This window comes from Rhinopithecus roxellana, chromosome 5 (assembly GCF_007565055.1).
Source record: "Rhinopithecus roxellana isolate Shanxi Qingling chromosome 5, ASM756505v1, whole genome shotgun sequence".
Lineage (NCBI taxonomy): Eukaryota > Metazoa > Chordata > Mammalia > Primates > Cercopithecidae > Rhinopithecus > Rhinopithecus roxellana.
Window position 1 is genome coordinate 14698157 of NC_044553.1, and position 14018 is coordinate 14712174.

The 14018-nt window shown below is 38.3% G+C and overlaps 1 protein-coding gene across 2 annotated transcripts in view; it reads left to right on the forward strand.

Moving 5' to 3' along the window:
• Positions 1 to 14018, forward strand: part of ARID4A (AT-rich interaction domain 4A) — a 74121-nt gene that overhangs the window by 8665 nt on the left and 51438 nt on the right. For both annotated transcript variants that reach the window (XM_010357691.2, XM_010357692.2), the window contains exons 6-7: positions 10830 to 10909; positions 10999 to 11093. In XM_010357691.2, the coding sequence (XP_010355993.1) occupies positions 10830 to 10909; positions 10999 to 11093 (175 nt within the window). The remainder of the gene's footprint in view (positions 1 to 10829; positions 10910 to 10998; positions 11094 to 14018) is intronic.

Genomic DNA, 14018 nt, shown 5'->3' on the forward strand with positions numbered 1-14018 from the left:
CTTCGTTTAAGAGGTATAATTATTTTGTGGTTTTCTTGTAGAAATAAAAGAAATGACCATTTAGGTTTACTTTTAGTTTACTTGATTTGTTGCTTAGGGTAAAAATCATTCCAGTTGATGCTCAATGTTGTGAAGAACTATGCTTTGGTTAAAAATTTCTCTGTCTTTCCCTGTGCCTTCTATTAGTAGTGCCAGTTTGCTGTGTGTAACTACTTTTTTCGAACCTCTTTTATTCTTCTGTACTTGCTAGAATTTAGTGTTGGTTCACAATGGTGCTATTATTCTGAACTACATATTTTTAGGAAGCTTAGTTGTGGCTATTGATATTTGTTAAATATTTAAAAACTAAGTGGCCAAATGTGGTGGCTCGCACCTGTAATCCCAGCACTTTGTGGGGGCGAGGTGGGTGGATCACTTGAGGTCAAAAGTTCGAGATCAGCCTGGCCAACATGGCAAAACCGCGTCTCTACTAAAAATACAAAAATTAGCTGGGTGTGGTGGCGGGCGTCTGTAATCCCAGCTACTCATGAGGCTGAGGCGGGAGAATCGCTTGGATCTGGGAGGCAGAGGTTGCAGTAAGCCTAGATCATCTCATTGCACTCCAGCCTGGGCAACAAGAGCAAAACTATCTCAAAACAAACAAATAAAAACTAAACTTAATGTTAACTCTTAGAGATTAAGTAAATATACCTTTGCTGTATTAAACTAAGACCTGATAAAAATTACAGGTGTGTGTAGAATCACTGGAAAATATATGATGGATATTCAGATACTAATATTGCACATTATATTGTATTCACTATAAAGGTTGTACTCACGTTACTTATGAAGCTTTACTGATAAAATGCGTATGCTCAACAAAAGGATTACTTTTCAAGTTTTCTCATTTTGGGTTTCTTCATCCCAGAGTAGTTATTCAATTATAAATAGCAACCTTTGTCCTCTACATGAGTAGCATTTTAGTGTTTCTAAAAACTAGTCACTACTAAGCATTCTCTATGTTGATTTTCTGTGTTGGATAATTACAGAAGAAATTGTATAATTCTTGTTCTCAAAGAGCTTTAGAATCTTAATTGCATATAATGGAGGTATCAAGCATTAGTGTACATAAGAATCACTTGGTGCTTGCTTAGAAAAATGAGGATTTGAGGACCCCAAGCCTCTCCAAATAGTAGGCCTGGGGTTGGCAATACAAGAATGCTTTAGTAAGCTTGTCGGTGATTCTGATGCAGATAGTTCACACTTACAAAAACAGGGAAAAACAGATTTATTTGGGAGACAAATTCAAAATATTAAAGATTTTTGCAGCTACGTGCATGAAGAAAATTCATAAAAAGATTTTGAAAGGCATTGTTCCATTCAGAAAACTCAAGATAGCACTGCTATGAAGAACATTTAGATATTGAAGGAAGTGGATCACATAAAGAATGATCAGAGTATAATGACCTGAGTTACCAGTTGATTTAAATAAACGGTAAAATGAAATGTAAAACCTCTTGGCTCATGAACATCCTGTATTTTTCTTTCAGTGAGTACCCACTACGTATTGGGTTTAATTGCTCTTTTCTGGAATTTTTCTTGATTTCTAGTTCCTAGCAAAGTATTGTGTGGGTATAATCAGAAAATTTTTCAAAGTGTTTATGACCTCCATTACCTTTTCGGTTTCATGAGATACCAGAAATTATGTCAGATTATTAAAAATAAAACAAGAGGATACCACATTGCTGGTTTTGATCAAATAGGAGTTATGATCATTAGTGATCTAAAGTTATCATTAGAATCAGTTATAGCAACTGCTTCTTACATAATATAGGTGTCAATTTCCCTTCTGTTAAACTTGATTAACCAATTTTGAAGGAGATTATGGATATAGTATGACTCAGTTTTTAAAATATCTGGTAATATCTTACCCTCTGATGGTTTATTTCTTGTTTTTTTGTTTGTTTGTTTGTTTTTGTTTGTTTTAGAGGCAGGTCTTGCTCTGTTGGTTTTGTTCAGTAGCACTATCATAGCTCCCCGCAGCCCTGAATTCCCTGGGCTCAAGCAATCTTACCGCCTTAGCCTCCCAAAGTGTTGGGATTACAGGTGTGAGCCACTGCTCCCGGCTTCCCCTTTTAATGTTGAACAGTAAACAGCACCAACTCAAAGGGATTTTTTGTTTTTGTTTTTGAGCAATAGAAATATTTCCTCTTCTTACCATTCCTACCATAGTTTATTCATTGATAGTTCTTATCCTTGCCATTAAAGATAAGGAATCTGTAATATATGGAAGTGTGTTACCTGTTCAGTCATTCAAAAGGTGTCAAATTGAGCCAAGATATTGGATCAATTTAAGTCTTTATAAGCAGATGAATGGGCTCTATGAGAGATTTGGGCTGGATAGAGCCCAAATCTCTAGTTATGTTTAAAGAAAAAAGGAGGCCGGGTGCGGTGGCTCAAGTCTGTAATCCCAGCACTTTGGGAGGCCAAGACAGGTGGATCACGAGGTCAGGAGATCGAGACCATCCTGGCTAACACAGTGAAACCCCGTCTCTACTAAAAAATACAAGAAAACTAGCTGGGCGAGGTGGCGGGCGCCTGTAGTCCCAGCTACTCGGGAGGCTGAGGCAGGAGAATGGCGTAAACCCGGGAGGCGGAGCTTGCAGTGAGCTGAGATCCTGCCACTGCACTCCAGCCTGGGCGACAGAGTGAGACTCCGTCTCAAAAAAAAAAAAAAAAAAAGAAAGAAAGTAGTAAGCAAAAACAAAACAATGTGTGTAGTCCTATGATAGGCTTTAACTCATTTTTAAATGGCCTTCCCTAAGACTTAGTTCTCCCATGATATTTTCTTAATGTAATTATGTATTTGAGTGTTAATTTCTTAAATTTACAGATTCCTGGAGTTTTTTTTTTTTTTTTAACCTTAGCTGTTGAGGGACTTCTGTAGTTATCACAGATGATTCTAGAATAACAGAACTATTGAAGCTAAAGCAATCTTGATCAAGAAGAATAAAACCGGAGACATACCACCTGATTTCAGAATATACTACAAAGCTATAGTAATCAAAACATCATGATACTGGCATAAAAACAGACACATAGACCAGTGGAACAGAATAGATACCCCAGAAATAAATTTACCTATTTATGGTCATTTGATCTTTGACTAGGGTGCCGGGAGCACATACTGGGGAAAGGACAGTGTCTTCGTAAATAGTGTTGGGAAAATTGGATATCTACATGTAGAAGAATGGAAGTAGACCCTCATCTTACCCCATATACAAAAACTAACTCTAAGCGGATCAAAGACTTAAGACCTGAAATTGTCAAACCACTAGAAGAAAACATAGAGGAAAAGGTTTTATGACATTGGCCTGGGCATTGATTTTTTTTTTTTTTTTATGACCCCGAAAGCAAAATTAGACACCTGGGATTACATCAAACTAAATAGCTTCTACACAGCAAAAGAAACAATGAAGAGAGTGAAGAGACAACCTTCGGAATTTGAAAAAATACTTGCAAACTATGTATTTGATAAGGGATTCATATCCAAAATTTATAAGGAACTTAAACAACTCGATAGCAAGAAAACAACCTGATTTAAAAAATGGGCGAAGGGCTGGGTGTGGTGGCTCACTGAACGCCTGTAATCCCAGCACTTTGGGAGGCCGAGACAGGTGGATCACTTGAGGTCAGGAGTTCGAGACCAGCATGGCCAACATGGTGAAACCCCATCTCTACTAAAAATAAAAAAATTAGCTGGGCGTGGTGGCTCATGCCTGTAATCCCAGCTACTTGGGAGACTGAGGCAGGAGAATCATTTGAACCTGGGAGGTGGAGCTTGCAGTGAGCTGAGATGGCACCACTGCTCTCCAGCCTGGGTGACAGAGTGAGACTCCATCTCCAAAAAAAAAAAAATTATTTAATATTAATAGTATGTATTTATGTTATGCAACATATTTTGAAATATGTATACATTGTGGAATGGCTAAGCAAGCTAATTAACAGGTGGATCACTTCACAGGCTTATTTTTTGTGTGTGGTGAGAACACTCAAAATATACTCTCTTAGCAATTTTCAAGTACACAATGCATCGTTATTGGCTAAAACCATCATGTTGTACAATGGAGCTCTTGAACTTATTCCTTCTAACTGAAATTTTGTATCATTTAACCAACATTTACCCAATCCCTCACCTCCACCTCCCCAATCAAGCTGCCCCCACCCCTGATAACCAACATTCTACTCTCTAATAAGAGTTTGACTTTTTAAGCGAGATCATATGGTATTTGTCTTCCTGTGCCTGGCTTATTTCACTTGGCATAATGTCCCCCAGGTTCAGCCATGTTGTTACAAATGTCACGATTTCCTTCTTTTTAAAAGCTGAATAGTACTCCATTGTGTATATATGTTATATCACATTTTCTTTATACATTCATCGGCTCATAGAGACTTAAATTGATCCAATATCTTGGCTATTGTGAATAGTGCTGCAATAAACATGGGAGTACAGATACATCTCTGACATACTAGTTTCATTCTTTGGTTATATACCCAGGAGTGGGATTAATGGATCATATGGTGGTTCTATTTTTAGCTTTTTGAGGAACTTCTATGCTATTTTACATGATGGCTATACTAATTTACTTTCCCACCAATGGTGGGCAAGGATTCCCTTTTCTCCATATCCTTGCCAGTGCCTGTAACCTTTTATCTTCTTGATAATAGCCATTCTAGGAGGTGTGAGGTGAAATCTCTTTGTAGTCTGTATTTGCATTTCCCTGATGATTATTACTGATGTTGAACACTTCTTCACATACCTCTGGGCCATTGGTATGTCTGCTTTTGAGAAATGTCTATTCAGGTCCTTTGCCCATTATTTTTATTTATTTATTTATTTTTAGATGGGAGTCTTGCTCTGTCCCCCAAGCTGGAGTGCAGTGGCATGATCTTGGCTTACTGCAACCTCCGCCTCCAGGGTTCAAGCAATTTACTCCATTATGTGAAGAATTCTGTAATTTTGTTAATCATAACTGCTGTATCCTGATATAACAATAGTGATACTTAATTTTCCAAAGACAGAATTCATTACTTCCTTCTCTGACTTCAATTTTTTTTTTTTTTTTTTTTGAGAAGGAGCCTCGCTCTGTCACCCAGGCTGGAGTGCAGTGGCCAGATCTCAGCTCACTGCAAACTCCGCCTCCCGGGTTTACGCCATTCTCCTGCCTCAGCCTCCCGAGTAGCTGGGACTACAGGCGCCCGCCACCTCGCCCGGCTAGTTTTTTGTATTTTTTTAGTAGAGACGGGGTTTCACCGTGTTAGCCAGGATGGTCTCGATCTCTTGACCTCGTGATCCGCCCGCCTCGGCCTCCCAAAGTGCTGGGATTACAGGCTTGAGCCACCGCGCCCGGCCTCTGACTTCATTTTATACTTCTGTTTCATGCCTATTATGTCTTTTGATACCCCGCCAACTAAAATGTAGCTCATTAGTTAACTTTCTGATTCTCAGTTTCTTTATCTATAAAAGGAGGATAGTGGTTCCTACTTTGTAGAGGCTGTTGTGAGGATTAGGACGTGGTAGAAGCTTAATAAGTGATAGCCAATTATATTTTAGATAAAATTAATTTACTGTTATTATTTTACTATCTTTCAGTATCAGTGCTGTGATAACAGGGAAATGGGTCTTTTGTATTTAGTAGTTGATCAGATCCTTTCATTTGAATTCTAGCTGATTAGGGTTAGGATTTGTGTGTTTGTTTGCACTGGCATTATTTTGTCTATTGTGTTTAGTATGGTTGGTGTTACTGTGAAATTCTCAGCTTTGTCATTTTCCTCTTAATAGATTTTAATATTTTAATCCCTACTAGGAGTCTCTAGAGAGCCAATAAGATATAGATAGATGATAGATAGATAGATTGATATGAGAGGGGATTTCTTAGAGGTCCTAACCTTTTTAGCACCAGGGACCGGTTTCGTGAAAGACAATTTTTCCATGGATGGGAGTGCTGGGGGATGGTTTCAGAATGAAACTCTTCCACTTTAGATCATCAGGCATTAGCATCTCATAAGGAATGCACAACCTATTGGTAGATCCCTTGCTTGGGCAGTTCACAAGGGTTTGCATTCCTGTGAGATTCTAATGCCACTGCTGATCTGACAGGAGGTGGAGCTCAGGTGGTAATGCTTACTTGGGCACCACTCACCTGCTGTGCAGTCTGGTTACCAACAGGCCATGGTCTGGTACGGGTTTGTGGCCTGGGGGTCGCATACTCCAGTATTAGACAAATTTGCTCATGATATTATGAAGGCTGAGAATGACCATGACAGGCTGTCTGTAAGCTAGAGACCTGAGATACCAATAGCTAGGCTCCATCCAAGTCAGAAAGCTTTAGAACCAGGGAAGCTGAGGATATAATTCTCAGTCCCAGGCCAAAGCCTTGAGAATCTGAGGGACTGCTGGTGTAAGGTGCAGAGTCCCAAAGCCAAAGAGCCTGGAGTTCTGATGTCCAAGGGCAGGAGGAGAAGAGTATCCCAGCTCCAGGAGAGAGGAAATCCCTTTCTCTCATTTTTTGTTCTGTCTGGGCCCCCGGCCAATTGGATGGTACTTGCCCACATTGAGAGTGAATCTTCCTACTTGGTTCATTGACACACGTGCCAGTTTCCTCTGGCACACCCAGAAGTAATTGCTTTACCACTTCTCTAGGTATTCTTTATTCAGTCAAGTTCACATCTAAAATTAACTGTCAAAATACCTAACATAATAACACAGATACCACTTTTGGTTATATGTATGTTCTGCTAGACTCAATGAACAATCTATTCAAAAGCCATTTTTGGCAAATATAAGGCATTTCATAGAATTATTAAATCCTTGTAGTCTGACTTTTTTTGGTCTTAGCATGCTGTAGAAGACAACTAAAAAAAGCTAGACTTGCTATATACAACATTAATTATTTCACTCTTACAAAAATGATACTCTTCAGTGCCTACAAATGTTGTGTTCTTTTAGATGATAATTCTAACATGCAAGTTAAGAGAGGAAGTTTATTTTAGATGGCGCTTCTTCATGGTTTTGATAATCAGGGATGTCATGATTAATAAGTTCATAATGTTGGTTTTATAAAAAATATAGGAATATAGAAACAGGGTCTCACTTTGTTGCCCAGGCTGGACTGCAGTGGCAGTGATAGCTCCCTGCATTCCTGAACTCTTGGAATCAAGTGATCTCAGCCACTCGAGTAGTTAGAACTGCAGACACGTGCCACCACACCCAGCTAATTTTTAATTTTTTTTTTTGTAAAGACGGAGTCTCACTGTGTTGGCCAGGCTGGTCTCCAACTCCTGGACTCAAGGGATTCTCCTGCCTTGACCTCCCAAAGCACCAGGATTACAGGTGTGAGCCATCACACCCCCCATTGTTTTCTGTTTGTCTTTCAGAAAATCTTGAAAAAGTACATTATTTAACAAATTTATAAAGTACTCAAAAATATATTTGTATAATTTTGTGAATTAAAAAAATCTTAGTCTGGGTGCAGTGGCTCATACCTGTAATCCCAGCACTTTGGAAGGCCAAGGTAGGCAGAACACTTGAGGCCAGGAGTTCGAGACCAGCCTGGTCAACATGGTGAAAGCCTGTCTTTACTAAAAATCCAGAAGTTAGCCGGGCCTGGTGATGTGCACCTGTAATCCCAGCTACTTGGGAGGCTGAGGCACAAGAATCACTTGAACCTGGGAGGTAGAGGTTACGGTGAGCCAAGATCACGCCACTGTACTCCAGCCTGGGCATCAGCGTGAGACTCTGTCTCTAAGTAAATTAATAAATCTTACACTATTTCTTTTTGTTCACTTAAAGTTGGGAGGGTTCCTATGTGAAACTGTAAAATAGTTGTTTGTATCATAATCCCCTTTTGAGAAATCCCTTTATTTAAAAAAATATTTCTATCCATGATAAGGTGTATTTAAGTGAAATGAATTTTTCCTTCCAAAAATCTGATTTTATTTCAAAGTGATTATTGAAATTTTTAAATTGTTGAAATACAGAAATTGCTGAAATATTTTGTTTGAAATGCTGAAATTGTTCAAATTTTTCATCAGAACATTTTGGTTTAGGGCTGCCATTGATTAATGATAAAACACTATGGAAAATATTTTGTTATATAAATTTGGAGTGTTGGTCTTACATTCACATTTTCCTTCTTCATACCTCCATTTAAATGTATGTGGGTCTGGTATTGTCATCTTTGGTATTGTAGGCATTAAGAAAAGTTGAAAACCTTTCAGGTTTTATTCTTTTTGAAATCTTATACTTACAGATACTAATACTAACAAGAATTATATTAAGTTTGGTTTGTGATAATTTCATGATTTAAAAATTTTAAGAGAACAATGGTTAATTTGTTAGACTTGACACTATATGAATCATAATTTTTATATCACATATTTAGCACTCTATTACTCAAGTGCAGATCAGTGATGTAATCATTGGAGGATGTCGTGTTTTAACTTGTCATTGTGCCTGCAGCTAGTCATTAATTTCTGGATCATTGACTGTGTATAGCACAGCTGCTTTTTTAGAATAGTCGTTCTTTTGAGTATGTGCTTCAGGAGTTTTTAATTTTTTTCACATTGTCTCCTGCATGTAAGAGAATCTAAGTAGGTATCTGTAGTCTAAGAGGGAGAACTGATTGAAGTAGATAAATATTTAACATGTTGAAAGCTTTTATATAGTTTTCTTTTAAAAAACTTATTCATTAAAAGTAAGTGTAGGATTTGAAGGCAAAGTGTTTGCTAATAAAACAACCTTTTAAGAAAGTAATTCAGGATTATAATTTCATAGGTAACCGATGAAAAGATTCTAAGATATCAAATGAATGTAATGTAGAATTTCTTTTTATTAGCACTAACTTATTTTGTTAGAATGGAAAAGTATCTAGAATTGTGAAAATTAGTACTAAATCTTAATAATTGTTTTTGGGTACATATATATGCTTTCTTGTTGAATGAATATGGATGTTAAGTATTTGAAGTAAAGATTATATCTTATTCATAACCTGGGACAATGAGGTACCTTCTGAGAACATACTCTTTTTAATAAACTTTATAAATGTTGGATGCTAAAATCAGAATACAGTCGCAAAAGTTAAACCTATACAGTTATCAAAATAATACATTGTTAGTGATTAGGAGAATATTAGGGATAAATTATAAAATTCCTTACCCCATTTCCTTGAAATGTTTAAACATAGTCAAGTAGTATGATTGTTTTGTTTTTGTTTTTTAGACGAAGTTTTGCTCTTGTTGTCCAGGCTGGAGTGCAATGGTGCGATCTAGGCTCACTGCAACCGCTGCCTGCCGGGTTCAAGCGATTCTCCTGCCTCAGCCTCTGGAGTAGCTGAAATTACAGATGCATGCCACCACACCCGGCAAATTTTGAATTTTTAATAGAGACAGGGTTTCTCCATGTTGGTCAGGCAGGTCTCCAACTCCCGACCTCAGGTGGTCCACCCGCCTCGGCCTCCTAAAGTGCTGAGATTACAGGCGTGAGTCACCGCGCCCGGCCAAGTAGTGTGATTTTTAAAAATATGTAGTAAAGGCCAGGCGTGGTGGCTCACTCCTGTAATCCCAGCACTTTGGGAGGCTGAGGCGGGTGGATCACAAGGTTGGGAGATCAAGACCATCCTGGCCAACACGGTGAAACCCGGTCTCTACTAAAAATACAAAAATGTTAGCCGAGCGTGGTGCCGGGCGCCTGTAGTCCCAGCTACTCAGGAGGCTGAGGCAGGAGAATGGTGTGAACCCGGGAGGCAGAGCTTGCAGTGAGCTGAGATCACACCATTGCACTCCAACCTGGGTGACACAGTGAGACTCTGGCTCAAAAAAAAAAAAAACGTAGTTAAAAGTGGTCTAAAGTTTCTTTTTAAAAAAACCTTTATATTTTGTTTTAATTTTTTTTGAGACAGAATCTAGTTTTGCTGTCACACAGTGATGTAATCATGGCTCACTAACCATGGTTGAGCCTTGGTTTCTCCCTGCTCAAGCAATAGTTCTACTATGGCCTCTCCAGTAGCTGAGACCACAGGTCCCATGGTGAGCCACCATGCCTGCACTAAAAACTTTATCTTTCTGTTTCCTTATTTCAACCTTTATTTCTAAACTACTCAACTGGGTACAGTGGCTGATGCCTGTAATCTGAGCACTTTCAGAGGCCTAGGCAGGAGGTTCATTTGAGGCCAGGAGTTTGAGACCAACCTGGGTAAAATAGCAAAACCCTGTCTTTTTTTTTTTTTCTTTTTTAATTTTTTTAAACAAACTATTTATATCCTTTTCTAACAAAAGAAAGAACTTGTATCTTATGACTTTAGAATTTGGCAGCCAGTACATGTGTAGTAGGTTATCATGCAAATAAATAGAAGCAGTAGAATAATTCGGTAGCAATACCAGGAGTCAGTTTCTGGAAGTTAGGGGTACTCTAATATTAAACTTTTGTGGAAAAATCCATGCTTTCTTTAAAATCAGGTTTTTGTTCAGTCTCCTAGGATTGCAGTTAATTTAATATTTATGCTTTGACTAGGTTGCTAATGAGTTAAGAAGGTGGTTCTGTAGTGATAGAAATCAAAAAAGCCGATGGAGATACTTAAGCAGTTGTGGGCAGCCATTTAACCTGTGTTTTTGGTATCTATAGAATGAAAAATATGGCATGGTATGCTCATTGTAAAGGTTTTGAAAAATGACTAAAATAATGGTTCTTATAAATATTAAGCTCTAATTAATAACAATAATAGCATTCTGTGCTTTTAAGTTTTTATTTCATTAGTGTACATAAATTCTCTGATATCTTGTGTTTATTATAGTGTTTGATGATGGTGACGAGCGAACATTGAGACGTACCTCGCTTTGTCTGAAAGGAGAGAGACATTTTGCAGAGAGTGAGGTAGGGTGACATGGATGGACTATTTGGATTGAACTACAGGTACTGATCTAGAGGTAAAACATGATTTAATTAATCTGTTTCTTATACAGACACTTGACCAGCTTCCATTAACGAATCCAGAGCATTTTGGAACTCCAGTAATTGCAAAGAAGACAAACAGGGGAAGGAGGTCTTCTCTTCCTGTGTGAGTTTTTTCGTATATGGTATCATTTTAATTACAGTAATTATAACATTAAACAAGTGATTTTCTTAGGATGGCTAAATTCATTTGGGTAAGCTTTCCATAGCATATTGTATCCTTATGTTAGACATTTTACCCTGAGTGGACCTTGTTCTTGATTATTCCTATTATTTGCCCAGGAATGATAACAACTCTTATTTTAAAAAGATTATTTTTGTTTTAAGTTACTTTGCCAAAGTTTTTTTTTGTTTCATTTTGGATTTTGTTTTTTGAGATGGAGTCTCGCTCTGTTGCCCAGGCTGGAGTGCAGTGGTGCAATCTCGGCTCACTGCAGCCTTGGCTAACCTCTGCTTCCCGAGTTCAAGCAAGTCTCCTGCCTTAGCCTCCTGAGCAGCTGGGACTACAGGCACATGCCACCACACCCAGCTACTTTTTGTGTGTGTGTGTATTTTTAGTAGAGACAGGGTTTCACCGTACTGGCCAGGCTGGTCTCGAACTCCTGACCTCGTGATCCACCTGCTTCAGCCTCCCAAAGTGCTGGGATTACAGGCATGAGCCACCACGCCCAGCCTGAGCCACTGCACCCGGCCCAAAATTTTTAACTGATATGATGATTTTTCTATTTTAAGTGAGTATATGTTTTTTATCTTTTACTTCAAAAACATTTCAAACTTAAAGATTGCAAGAATAATACATGAATGTCTATGTGAATGTCTGTATGCTTTTTTTTTTCCTTTTTTTTTTTTGCGAGACGGAGTTTCACTGTACCGCCAGGGCTGGAGTGCAGTGGCACGATCTTGGCTCGCTGCAGCCTTTGCCTCCCAGGTTCAAGTGATTTTCCTGCCTCAGTCTCCTGAGTAGTTGGGATTACAGATGCGCCACCACGCCTGGCTGGTTTTTGTATTTTTAGTAGAGACGGGATTTCACTATGTCGGCCAAATGGGTTTCAAACTCCTGACCTCAAGTGATTTGCCCTCCTTGGCCTCCCAAAGTGCTGGCTGGGATTATAGGTGTGAGACAATGCGCCTGGCCTAATGTCTGTATACGCTTTATCTAGATTTACTAGTTCTTAACATTTTTCACACATTTGCTTTATGATTCCTTCTCTCTATATACAAATTTTTTTCTTTTCTTTTTTTTTTTTTGAGATGGAGTCTCACTCTGTCGCCAGGCTGGAGTGCAGTGGCGCAATCTCGGCTTATTGCAGCCTCTGCCTCCCGAGTTCAAGTGATTCTCCTGCCTCAGCCTTCCGAGTAGCTGGAACTACAGGTGCGTGCCACCACACCCAGCTAATTTTTGCATTTTTAGTAGAGACAGGGTTTCACCATGTTGGCCAGGATGATCTTGATCTCTTGACCTCGTGATCCACCCGCCTCGGCCTCCCAAAGTGTTGGGCCACTCCCAGCCTATACTAATTATTTTTATATTTTCTAATAATAATTTTATTTTGCTGAACTATTTGAGAGGAAGTGGCAAGCATCATGATCCTTTATCATTAAATATTTAAGAACAAGGAGATGCTCTTACATAACCAAAGTATGAATACCAAATTTAGAAAATTTAACATTGACGGACTACTATCATGTGGTTAATATTTCAAACTTTGCCAGTTATTCCAATAATAGCCTTTATAGCATCCCCTAGTTCCCCTGATTCCAGGATCCAATTCAAGATCATGCATTGCATTTAGTTTATATGATTCTTGAGTCTCCTTTAATCTGAAAAAATTATGCAGCCTTTTTTTCCCCCGTGACATTGACATTTTTGAAGAATACATGACAATAGTCTTGTAATCTGTTCCCTTATATAGGTTTGTCAGATTGTTTTCTCGTTGTTAGATTCAGGTTATACATTATACTCCATAAGTGATGTTGTGTCCTGAAGGAAAGCCCAGCAAGAAATATTATCAGTTTGTCCCATATCTGGTGATACTAACTTTAATCACCTGGTTAAGGTGGTGTCTGCCAAATTTCTCAACTTCAGAATTACTGTAGTTACCATTTTTCCCCTTTGTAATTTGTAAATCTGCGTGGAGATACTTTGAGACTACTTAAATATTCTATTCTCTGTCAAACTTCCATTTACAAGGTTTATCTACTAATAATTCTTGCCTGGATCAGTTGGTACTATTATGATAGCAAAATGCTGATTTTTCTAATTTTTCATTCTTACTGCATTTTTTAGTTATCATTTAGCTATAATGAAATTCTTTTCCTAATGCTATGGATTCTAATTTTACTTAATGGGTTATAATTCAGGTTGTTCCAGATTTAGCCAAGGAAGCCTTTCCAGGATGGCTTCTGTGTTCTTTTGATAAGTCCTCACCATTTCTTGAGCACTTATTCACCTTCTGGCATGACAAGGTATCCTAGGCTCATGTTAATTTTTTCCTGCGCCAACCCTGGAATTGGCCATTTTTACAAGGGTCCCTCATTTATTTTAGTGGGAAATAAGATTTAGAAACCAAGATCCCGGTATTAGATATGTACTCACTGCTCCTGGGGAGTATATAATGAGTATTTTTAAAGGCAAAGTCAAATAACACCTAAGCTGCAAACCAGAAAGTAATAAAAGACCTCTGAGGACCCTAAATGGAAATCCTAACTCAGCCATATACTAGATATATCACTTCTGGAAAATTACTTAACCTCTTATAGTTAACTGCATTTATGTATATTAACTCAAATTTTCACAAAACCTGCAAGATATTCTCAATTTATAGCTGAGGAAAATGGGAATGGTAATGGCTTGCTGGTTTTTGTATTAGATACTGTATACAATTTTCTTTTTTGTTGTTGTTGTTTTTGTTTCTTGTTTTTTTGAGACGGAGTCTCACTTTGTCACCCAGACTGGAGCGTAGTGATGTGATCTCAGCTCATTGCAACCTCTGCCTCCCAGGTTCAAGTGATTCTCATGCCTCAGCCTCCC